Consider the following 12,243-nt stretch of genomic DNA (forward strand, 5'->3'; position numbering starts at 1 on the left):
TGTGCTTTTATAAAGAACAATATGCTACCTTTCCAATTAAAACACATTTTTTTTGTTTTCGTGGTGGTGAAGCTGGAAGGCATCAACGGCATTTCCATTCATTTCAATGCGGTTTGTAATAATGAACCAGGATTCACCGGACCCCGAGGTAAGATTCTCACCGAGAAGTCCTCAAACGTGAATCAGACATGCTAACCGGTACTTCGCCTTGCAGCAAATGCCACAAAACGATTCAGTGAACTTTTAAGAAGGATCATGCAAGTGGAAATAAGCGCTCCGAGACGTTAGCATAGCTTGCCTGTCTAAACCTCTCACAAAAAGATTCCGCTAACTTATAGGCAAGATAACGCAGGTGGAAATAAGCGTTCAGAGAGGTTAGCATAGCTTGCCTGTCTAAAGCTGTGTCTTAAAATGGGGGCGTCGGCTTGACTTGACATCAATCAAGCCTCTGAGAAATCTGCTGCAACATCTCGACGACATGGGCGTGCGCACAAAATGAGCTTCGCACACATGGGATCGCTTTGAGGAAAGCATTGGAACCTAACAGGTGGCTCACTTACCCGAGCTGTGTTAGCACGCGCTCCTCCAGGCCCAAGTACTTCTGCCGGTCTTCTTCCATCAGAACCCTCTGCTTTTGGACGGGGTCTTCCAGGCGTCGCAGAGCCTCTGCCAGTTTAGCGGCGATTTCCTGCTCGGCTCGCTTCAGCTGCACTCGCATGACCTCCTGGTTCTGGAGCTGAGAGCGAAATATTAAAGGGATGGTGCAGGATGAGTTTTTGTTGTTGTTGATTTTATTCTGTTTTCAAAAACAGTACTTTACATACTGTAGCAATATTATGACATTGAATAACAAGAGCAAAAGTATCGAGATTTTTTGTGCTTCACTTGAACCGACACTGTGTTGCTCCTTTTACTGTGGGCAGCTTGGGGCCGTATTTTTTGTCACTGCGCGTTCAATTTAGCGAAACAAAATGTCTTCGATGTGCGCCTTGTTGAATTGATGATGCGTTCCGAATGGACCCGATCGATGGCTCTTTACCTGCAGCTGCCTCATCTGCTGCAGTTGCATCCTGAGATCCGACACATTCTTCCTGAACTGCAGCAGGTTGGCTTTGAGAGGAATCTGGCTCTGCTTGTCTTGTGGCGGCGGCGCCGCCGCCGCAGCGAAAGCGTTGCACTTGGGTGCCAAAACCGGTGAGCCACCTTAACCAGGAAGAAATCACAAATGAAAAAAAAAAAGAAATGACAAAGGACACTTGTGGCTTGATTAGGACCCTAGAAAGTGGCCATTGAGCTTCGAGGGTCATCAGAAGATTGCCGCTGAGATACAGTGCAGAGAGACTGGAAGACTCACAGAAAGGCAGTCGACTGACATCCTTGTCAATTTTATCCTCAATTCTACCGTTCAGCTTCTTGTTTGAGAACAGCAAGTAGATTTTAACGTCATCCTGATATTTAACTCCAAGGCTGAATATCCCTGACTTTTTATGAGAAAGTTGTGAGTTGCTCTACCAAAATTAGGGAAGTTGCTAAATGTGTAAAAATTGACAAAAATGACTTTTTTTTTGCACTTTTTGTGTCGCAACTCTCCATATATAACAATAGCACGGTGACCTATCTTCTGCACACAAAACGACTCTACCACCCAAATGTGCTCTGACAATAAGGCCTTCATTTTATTAAAAAAAAAAAGCAACACTAATGAGCAACATAAAACAATGTTATCTCCCGGCCCAGAGGCAACACAAGTCGTTTGGGAAGTGTTGCCGCGCGCGTTCACAAAAATCACGCTCCGCCTCTGGAGAATAAACCCGCGTCTCCGCAAAAACCCCTCAATGACGCCTGCTTATCTGCCGAGCCGACTCGACAGCTGCCCCGACTTGAAGTGCAGGTTATAATGTACACAAGCGCACCGAGTGTCAACCAAAGTTCAGCTACGGCTCGGACGAGTGAAGGGGACTGCTGTTCTGTCTCATAGGTGACAAGAGACTGACTTGAGCTCTCATTGTCATGTCTCATAATCACCCTCACAATCTGCAACCGGTTTAAGCCTCGCGCCAGCTGCCCCCCCCCCCCCCGGCCCCCGCACATACACCCGAAAAAAAAACAAATCACAACTTTTTGGAGACTTTGGGAGCATGGAGGTGCAAAAGTGTAGAGGTGCAGGGTTCGATTCCAGCTACGGCCTTCTTGTATGGAGTTTGCATGTTCTTCCCGTCCCTGCGTGGGTTTTCTCCGGGTACTCCGGTTTCCTCACTACATTCCAAAAACATGCACGGCAAGTTAATGGAACACTCCCTCGGTGTGAGTGTGAGCGCGAATAGTTGTATGTCTATGTGTGCCCTGCGATTGGCTGGCAACCAGTTCAAGGGTGTCCCCCCGCCTACTGCCCGAAGACGGCTGGGATAGGCTCCAGCACGAGCCTTGTGAGGATAAGTGCAGTGATCCCTCGATATTTCGCGGTTCGTTTATCGTGGCTTCAGTGCATCACGGATTTTTTCAAACATATTCATAAAAATATATATATAATAATAATTTTTTTAAGTCCGCGAGAAGCTGCGAAAGTCAGCAAAACAACAGCGAGTCACATAAAGCAACATATACAGTACTACATGTACTGTATGTTTATTGTATTTTGTTATTCATACACTAACCTAACCTAACTTATACATGTTTAAATCTATTCGTATACAGCATTAAGTAAGGTTAACAAAATTTACTTCTACATGCATGTATACCAAGAAATTTGGCCTTATATTTTTTATACTCATACACATGTACATGTACCTGTATGGGGGGGGGGGGGTCGCTACTTCGCGGATTTTCGATTATCGCGGGTGGTTTTGGTCCCCATTAACCGCGATAAACGAGGGATTACTGTAGATCAGAAAATGGACGGACGGATGGATGGATGATCAACATTCCAGCCAATTTTCTGATCCGTTACGGACAAAAGCGGGAAAACTGCATCGAACTTCACCATACTCACTCGAGCTGTGCGCACTGTGGGCTGGAGACGACGTCTTTGAGGGTCTCTCGCTGCGGCCACAAAAAGACATTTTTAACCAGGTTTTAACCAAGGAACCAACCATTTGCAAGCATGGGGTAGGCACTCGGGTTAGAGGGTTAATGAGGACACGGCATGACCAAGGATGATGGGAATAGTCGGGCAAACCGGCTGTTAAAATGATGTTAATGACATCATCATCTTTTGGATTACGTGACAAGCAACCGTCGACGCGAGGACTGCGCAGAAGACGGAAGAAGGATCTCGTTCGGGATTGAAACATCTTTTGTCTCGTCGTTGGCTTTCGAGATGGGACAACTTGGACAGCCTACCCATTCGTGCCCTGATGCCTACTGTGCGGGCGTCCTATAACTGCAGTGGGCTTACCTTAGAGGCTCCTTGTCTGGCCCCTTTAAAAGCGCATGCTGAACAAGACCAGTCAAGCTGGCAATCTGTTGCTCCATTGCCTTCATTCGCTCTCTGCAGAAGACATCAGAAAATTCTACTTTCAGCGCTCGGGAGGCCTGCTCGGGTTGTCGGGAATGTTAACGTGACTCTGGTCTGGAGCGAGAATGATGCCCCCCCCCCCCTACACCGCAACTCAAACAATTCTCAGTCACCGATAAAGGCCAGGTTGTCTTGCTTTGTCCGACGTCTTAGACCGACAGCAAACATTGAATGAGGCCAGGTTTATTTTGGAAAGTTAATACTTTCCCGTCCAAATTCCTCCAATCTTTTCCCAGACTCCCTTGACATTTCTAACTGTGCGTTTGGTCAGGAATCGTCCAGGTGGTCCGGCCTGATGTATCGGAGCGATAAGTTATTTCAACCCCCGCGTTTAGCCTTGTTTTCTTTAGTTTTACGAGGGAAGAACTCACAGCAAGTAACGGGCTCCTCAATATTTCACCTGTCAGATTTGTCTTGATAATAATCAGTTCCGGAATCGGGACCGAGATTGTGATAACAACGCTCAGAGGAGTAGAACCGTTAGTGTCCGCAGAGGTGGGAGCAAGTCACATGTGCACAAGTCATAAGGAAGTCTCGAGTCTTAATCTTCAAGTTTCAAGGAGAAAAAAAAAAAAAAATCAAAAAATCAAGTCGAGCCTCCACTAAATTTTACTCAAGTCGCATTAAGGCATTACTTTGCTAAATGGAGTCAGAAGTCAAGTCATACAAATCTTGCTCGGTCACGACGAAGTATTTGCACATCTCACGTCCCACAAACCGGTCATGTGACACGACTCCCCCCACCTCTGGTTTTCACAAACCAAACTGACAATCCTGTGCATGAATCGGGCTGCAACTCGCACATCTCAGAGAAGGGAGAAGACATGTCGGTTAGCTTGAAAGTGGGATGCAGCGTGAGTTAGTTCATGCTTTAATGCACCCTTTTCATTCCTATTTTCCCCATCCCGAGGTTTACCGTGTCTGAATGTCACTCGCGGCCGGGACGGGCCCTTGAGAGTGGACGTCTGACGGCGCCGTGTTATTCCTGCCCTTGGTCCCCGTCGCGTCCTCTTTCCTGAAGGACTGCCGCACCGACGAGCTCCTCTCCATGGGAACGCCACCGTGGATGTCGATGAGCCGCACGTCGGTCATCCGGTGAGGGGATGGCGGAGGGGTCTTGGAGCCCAGCGTGGGAAGTTGGCTGTTTCTCGATTTCTGCCTGTACAGGGATGGGTGGTCGATTGAGTCTATGGGGCTGGGCGCCCCCCCGTAAGAGCTGGTGGAGCGGATGGACACCCGGTGGAAGCCGTGTTCCGGCCCGTCGTTGGGGTGCTGTGCGTGGGCCGTCGTCATGCCCATGCGTCCCTCCTGGAGAAGATAGGGGTCGGCGTAGAGGCCCTCGTTGGCCCGACTGCCACCGTGACCCTTTCCGCCCATGTCGCCGTCAGGCTTGACATCCCGCCTCTCCAAGATGGCACTGGGGCAGGGGGAGCTGGAGCGGGCCGGGGCGGTGGACAGGCGCTCCCTGGGCACGGTGCCGGTGCCGGGCAGGGAACCCTGCCTCGGGCTGAACGGAATCCGGGAAGGGGAGTGCGGAGAGGAGGGGAGCGTCGCCTGTAACGGGTGGTGTGGCGGCGGACCCCCCGGAGGCTGCCTCAGAGGATTCACCATGTCGCCGTGCGTCTGGAGAATAAACACTGGACACTCAGTATAGACCATAGGTGGGCAAACTACGGCCCGCGGGCCGAATCCGGCCCGGTGGTCTTTGTAATCCGGCCCGCCGAAGGTTGGTCCACAATTAAGGTTCGATGTGAATGATTGCATAAATTTCAATTGGACTTGTATTGACAGGCATTTCACCGCCAGGTGGCGCATTGACTTGAAGTTGCAGAACACGAGGGGGGTGGATCTTTTCGACCACCTAGGACCTCTGTATCGCTCTACTTCTACTGGTCTGATCACAACCCATCTGCAGCGATGCACAAGCTAAAATAGGTCATCAACAACACTGTTGTCATTTAAAAAAGTATATTAATACCGTACTTTCATGCTTTTGTTCTGTTGATGTTTGATATGGACTGTCAACAAATGCCTTTTTTTTTAATGAACCATAGCTCGTGCTGACCTGGCCCTTCTGTCAAATTTTAAAAGTCAATACGGCCCCCGAGCCAAAAAGTTTGCCCACCCCTGGTATAGACAAACATACCGCATTTTCCACACTAAAAGGTGCATTGGATCATGAGGCGCACCTTCAATCAATGGCCTATTTTGTATTTTTTTTTGATACATTGGACGCACCGCATAATAAGATGCAATCTACAATGCATCCACTAGATGGAGGTACGCTCAAGGAAACAACAACAGAACGATCAGATGTCAGTAAAACATATTTTAATAAAGCCGCAACACAGTTCACTTCACCAACAGCAAGTTATAACATTGTCTGGGTAACGTTGAACTCTTTTGCCGCTGCTCTATTTCCGTGTTCAAATGCGTAACCGATCGCCTTAAGTTTGAAATCTGCGTTGTAAGCATGTCTTGAACAAGGAGCCATTTTGGGGTCGAAATATTACCGTAATGACCATACACAAGGCGCATCGGATTTTAAGGCGCTGTGAGCTTTCAAGAAAACGGACGGCTTTTAGGTGCACCTTTTAGTGTGGAAAATACGGTATGCGTCATGGTAAATGTGATCATACAGCAAATTGCCAAAAACAACGTCACGCGTCGCCGTCGAAAAGCTCAACAGCGAGCACCTAACCTCCAAGGCAAGTACTCAACATTTGCTGTCTCAAAGCCATCAATGACAATGCAACTTATTCGACTAGGAGCTGCACAATGCCCATTGAATTAAAATAAAAATATGTCAAAAACTGTTTTTGAATATTCTAGTCAAGGACGGGATTACGTACAATGCTCTTTTGTTTTAGTTTTTTTGGAATAAGGTTTGTGGAAGGCTGAAAAAGATGAATGGCATTTACATTCAGCTTCGTGGTCAAAACTAAAGACGCCCATATTTCAACTTTTTTCAAATTCTGATCCTGATGCCATGCTGGGATGCCGAGCGTCACTCTGGCTTTTGTGCGATATAAATCCGTTTTTTCTGGAAACTGCCCCCTTGAAACAAAAACATTCACCGAGCTCTTTTTTTTTTATACTGTTGCTTTTTACAACAAAAACGCTGCCGTCAGCACGTTGTCCAGACACGCTGGCAAAGCTCCGAGCGGCTCGCTGGCACCCACGGGCCGCGGCGAAGCAATAACACAGACGGAGAGGTTAATCTGCGACAACGTTTCAGCCGTCAGCTAATCTGGGGCCGCTGTTGTGAGGTGTGATAACCTGTAAACGGGCAATAAATCTAACCTCGTGCTTGGGCTCGTGAAAAAAAAAAAAAAAGGAGGTCAATTATGGGTGGAGGGGAAAAAATATCGAGTAGATGGACATGCCTGTGATGAGGGAAAGAAAAAAAATGAAGCACTTTCTAGCGCCAAGTAAAAGAAGTTAAATGTGGAGAAAAAGGACTCTATACATTATATTTAAATTTGAAAAAATTCCAGCAGCTCCTATATTTTGTTCTTCGTAACTTTGCTGCTGTGAATTGGGAATTTCTCCATTGCGAGACTAATAAACGTTTTCTTATCTTATTTGATCTTAAACATGCAGTATCATTTCCTTTCCAATGTCTTGCTGTACATTTTTCTTACACTGTGAACTGCCGGAAAAAAAAATGCTAACGAGCTAATGACGACGCATGAAAAATAAGAAAACAGAAATCGGTTTTCAAGTGCGGGGAGTCAAAGCAACAGGTCCATACAGATACCTGAAAACTCCATTTAAATCCAGGAGGAAAGAATTTATCATGTGTTCCTAAAAACAACACAAATATATCAAGTAGACGCAAATGCCTGTGATTATTCTTCCTAGCATGACACATTCTTGCATGAAATTTCAGAGACTTTTTAAATTTGCGGCAATCAAAATACGTTACATAACCACTGGATGTGCGATGAGGAGTGTCGCTGTGCAAAGTCAACACTTCCTGACAAACAAACAAGCTATTGTTCACGGGGTTGCAAGCCTGACTCATGGCAAGGCTCATGGAAAGTTCACTTCGGCTTCAGGTATCTTCTTTCTCTTCTCTTTCTTTTTTTTTGGGGGGGGGGTGGATTTTTGATTGATAAAGGAGCTCAATTCAGTGAGTGTGACTGACGCCCTTTGTGGCCAAAGCTTTTTAAGTTGCCGTGGACGCCTTGCACTTAAGTAGATTTTTCAGCAATATCTACATTTTTAAAAAAAAAACTTTCATTAACCCTTTCAGGGACAGCGGTCACTCCAGTGGAGAGCCTATCATGTCATCAGGTTACAGGTTACCATTTTTGGTGCCCGAAAAGGTTAAATTAACTGCAAAGCAGGCAATGCACACTTGAACTTAATTTTGCCACTTTCTGTCAAGTTGTCAGCAAGACTCGCATGTAGGGAAGGAGAGTAAGACAACGTGACCCCCACCCCAAAAAAAAGCATAAATCTCTCGCAGCTTGGAGATCACAGGGAGGAGTTTGTCGAATAAGCGCGCATACATCAGTGCTTGGCAAACGACAGGCCCCGCTGAGAACATTTGGCTTGAGTTAGGACCTCTCTTCAAGGTTCCAGTGTCTTCCCTGACATACAGGCTACGATTTGTCGGTTCTCAGAATGTCAAATATCAGAATATCGTACGCCTTGAAATCGGATGCACCGTGCATTCGTAACACCTTTTACATGATGCAAAACAGACATACCGTACACACCTAATTCCCCACGTAACCTTTGTATGTGTGTCAAGTGCAGTCGGGTTAAACAGCGACAAAGCTCATCGTGACAGCCATCTTGACGATAAGAAAGTGTTGTTTACAAGCTTTACAAGCTCTGATATATATGCAAAAAAACGTCAACAAAGGAAGGAGATTAGAACTTGTGTTGAGTTCAAGCTTTGAAGCACACAAGCGAGTGGAACAACATCTTAGATTAATAAGAAGCGGTGGTCACGTTTTACTGATTTAGTCACACTTGTTTGGCGACTTTGGCGAAGACGTTAAAAGACTGCCAGTCAAAGTGTTTCTTTCTCTCATATTCGTTCATGGTTCAATTGCATTTATTTTGCTGCTTACGTTAGCATGTAAACAGCCAGCGAACTTGACGATCTCATTGGCCGAAGCCCATGTCACTTACGAGACTAGGCCCCGCCTCATAAGCCGGTAACACCCAAAGCCACAGATACTACAGTACAACGTGACCTCCATGCATGCTGTTATGTTTAATATTGCAAAATCAATTCTGACTTCTAAAACTCGTTAGTCGTGACATTTGCAAGTCAAGGTACCATTAATTAGATCTGATAGTTGCAAGACAGATTAATCTGTTATTTATGTGTGCTGAAAAAAAAATAGATGGAAAAAGGCTATTGAAAAATAATTGCAAATTAAATCCTAATCACAATATTGGGGGGGGGGGGATCACAAAATGACATTATTTGTCAAAATTGTTCAGTCCTACTTTCTTTACACCTGTACTACTTTGCGATGGATTCAGCACATTCGCACCGTCCTGTGACATTGTAGAGTGCCTAACCCGAATAACCACAAAAACAGGACTAGGTTCTTTTTCAGCAAAGTTCCGCGGAAGAAAGAAATTCAGCTGTGCACTCACCCTGGCGTCGTCATTGGCCGGCCGGAGCCCGTGGCTGAAAGCCTGCGCCGGGTCTTTGTGGTAGACTTTCAGGCAGGAGTGGTCTGTGATATTCCTGTACGGGGAAGAGGAGACTAAGGGTAAGAAGGCGGCCCAGGCGTCGCCGTCGGAATACGGCCGACGCGGCGTCAGCCGGTTCCTTCTCTTGACTAGCTCGGCCAGTGGTATGTATCCTGACACGGGCGCCGAGAATCTGGCATGACGTTCCATGTTGCGCTAAAATCCACACCAGACACAACCTTGCTCTCACGATGAGAACCAGGACGCTTGTGTCAACCTTCAGCAAGCACAAACTCCTTTTTACAGCACTGATAAAAAAATATAAAAAAAAAACTTGGGCCCAAAGTACACAACGCATTGGAGGTGGAACTGCTTATCATTTGTCACGCTAGATAACATAATGCCCTTGCTTACATATCGTAGACGAGGAGTGTTCTGTGTTCTCTAATCTGGCCCACAGAGGATTTATTTGAGCAAGAGACAAGTAATATTTGTTGCGCAACCCCCCCCCCCTAAAATGTATAAGAAATGTATTAGTTAATATGTGCATATCTATTCTTTACCCCAACTCAGGGGTGTCAAATTCAATTTTGTTGCGGGCCACATTGTAGTAACCGTTTCCCTTGGAGAGCCGTTATGACTGTGAAACCTGATCAATAAGTCAAGAATAATGATTTATTCAACTATTGTTGAAGTTACTCTAATGAGGAGTTCGGTAACAAGAAAATGCTTACAACATCTCTCTTATCTATGACATATGAGAATTTGACATTTTGGAACAGATTTTAACAAGCATCACGGAAGTTGACATGTTTGATTTGCTTTCGCGGGCCACATAAAATGATGTGGCGGGCCAGATCTCGCCCCTGGGCCTCAAGTTTGACACGTTGATTTTTTTTTTTCCATCTGAGCATAGTGAAGTAAGTACAAACATTTTATTAATGATTACTTTTGATTAAATGGTATATGTAAAAATAAGTCCACAACACCTCCAGGCAGCATTGGTCTGCTCCATTCAACAATGGCATGGAAAGAGGAGTTCAGAACATTCGTCAATTCCACTGACAGTTTATTTTCCGCAGAACCGATGAAGGAGATTTGGTCTACTGCCCATCTGCGACATCGCATACAGCGCGCTGGCGTTTACCTGACATCGCTGAGCTCGTAGTACACGTTCCTCATGTCGTCCTTGACGTAAACGGCCACGTTGGGCGACTCCAGCATCTTCATGGTGAGCATCTGTGGGAAGGCGCTGACGAACAAAGCTCGGACCGTGTCGATGCTGGTGATCTCGTTGGGCATGCGGATCTGTTTAGTCTCGTCTCCGTACTGCAGGTAGAGCACGCCTGATGGGCAAGGAGAGCAAAAAAAATCAATCCACGGACATCGAATGACTCTTCAGGCAGATTCCAACTGCTCCCAAACTCATCCAGACCTGGAAATGTTTTCAATCAAATTCCATTGCCGTTTTCCATACTTGTATTGAAACCCTGCTATCGTTTCTTTTTGGGGCTGCGTGCTCCCCATGCGTATCGCAGAGTGAGTTTCGAATTGAACTGGGTGTGTGTTCCATGAGCTGCAATTTTGGGGGGAGGAACCCAGATGTGTGCCGCAGAATGTCTGGACACGCCCACGCAGCACTTGCATAAACAATACTGGCCTGAAACAAAATGTCCATTGAAGATTCTGCACTCTTTGTCTGTGCTAAAAGAAAGTCCCCGTGGTCCGAACTGGCTGTGGTATCGTATTTCGAGAAGAAAGGATTCGTTGCGGGAAAGTGGACTTTCTATCGGTTGACTACAAACAATGCGCGCTTTTACTTGGTGTGACTTGATAAAGGCAGCGAGCTGGTAAAAGCTACCAGATGTCTGTGAGATTCCGATTCCTATTCGTGGTAGGGGACTTGTTTGCCCCCACCCCCCAGAGCTGCTCTGTTAGCACTCGGCATCCAGATGTTTGACGCGACAGGGGTGCCATTGAGCCGACGCGTATGAATATGCAACGACAAAAGGTGAATGGAGTTTGCTTGTGATCGGCGGGAGGTGGGCAACGCGCGGCAGACAGCCGGCTTCCAGAAAAAATGGCCTTTGCATCATTTCGAAACCTCCCAATCCCGACCACAAGTTTCAAGTTAAGAATAGTGAGAAAAGACAAAAACTCCGTACTCACATTTTCTTTCTCAGAGCAGAAGCGGCGCAGACTTTTTTGGGGATGAGCTTTTTGTGTGGGTGTGAGCGTGCGCGCGTGTGTTTGTTACTGTGGGAGGGACGAAGCAGTGAAGTTCTATTTCACTCCACCCCTCTTGTAACACCATAACACAACCCCCAATTGGTTTACTTTGGCTGTCCTCTATTCCCTTTGTCCTGATGCGGAGCACCTACTCACCAACTATCTGAGGTGCTAAAACTACTTAAACTCTAGTATTTGTGTAAAGCAGGGGTGTCAAACTCATTTTTGTTGCGGGCCACATTATAATTACCATTTCCCTTGGAGGGCCATTATGACTGAAATTATATAAAGAAGTCAAGAATAATGTTGACCAGACAAAGCACGACTCATAAAACCCCTTATGATAAATAAAATCAATGGCACTCAGATTTTTCTTGCCCGGACGCGGGTCACCGGGGCCCCCCTCTGGAGCCAGGCCTGGAGGTGGGGCTCGTTGGCGAGCGCCTGGTGGCCGGGGCCTACACCCATGGGGCTCAGCCCGAAGAGGCAACGTGGGCCCCCCTTCTCATGGTCTCACCACCCGTGGGAGGGGTCAAAGGGGTCGGGTGCAATGCGAGCTGGGCGGCAGCCAAAGGCGGGGACCCTGGCGATCCTCGGCTGCAGAAGCTAGCTCTTGGGACATGGAATGTCACCTCTCTGGCAGGGAAGGAGCCCGAGCTGGTGTGTGAGGCAGAGAAGTTCCGACTGGATATAGTCGGACTTGCCTCCACACACAGCCTGGGTTCTGGTACCAGTTCTCTCGAGAGGGGTTGGACTCTCTTCCACTCTGGAGTTGCTCACGGTGAGAGGCGCAGAGCAGGTGTGGGCATGCTCATTGCCCCCCGGCTCAGTGCCTG

General features: G+C 46.9%; 1 protein-coding gene across 9 annotated transcripts in view; it reads right to left on the minus strand.

Moving 5' to 3' along the window:
- Positions 1-12,243, minus strand: part of kiaa1217 (KIAA1217 ortholog) — a 91,920-nt gene that overhangs the window by 12,077 nt on the left and 67,600 nt on the right. For 8 of the 9 annotated variants that reach the window (XM_086102332.1, XM_086102333.1, XM_086102330.1 and 5 more), the window contains 7 exons: positions 10,326-10,524; positions 9,140-9,233; positions 4,431-5,137; positions 3,395-3,487; positions 2,990-3,039; positions 1,040-1,203; positions 561-736 (listed from right to left, as the gene is read on the minus strand). In XM_086102332.1, coding sequence (XP_085958458.1) covers positions 561-736; positions 1,040-1,203; positions 2,990-3,039; positions 3,395-3,487; positions 4,431-5,137; positions 9,140-9,233; positions 10,326-10,524 — 1,483 coding nt within the window. The remainder of the gene's footprint in view (positions 1-560; positions 737-1,039; positions 1,204-2,989; positions 3,040-3,394; positions 3,488-4,430; positions 5,138-9,139; positions 9,234-10,325; positions 10,525-12,243) is intronic. The other variant, XM_086102329.1, reaches the window with a different exon arrangement.

Source organism: Hippocampus guttulatus, chromosome 21, assembly GCF_054856545.1.
Source record: "Hippocampus guttulatus isolate MCC_2025c chromosome 21, RoL_Hgut_1.0, whole genome shotgun sequence".
Taxonomy (NCBI): Eukaryota; Metazoa; Chordata; class Actinopteri; order Syngnathiformes; family Syngnathidae; genus Hippocampus; species Hippocampus guttulatus.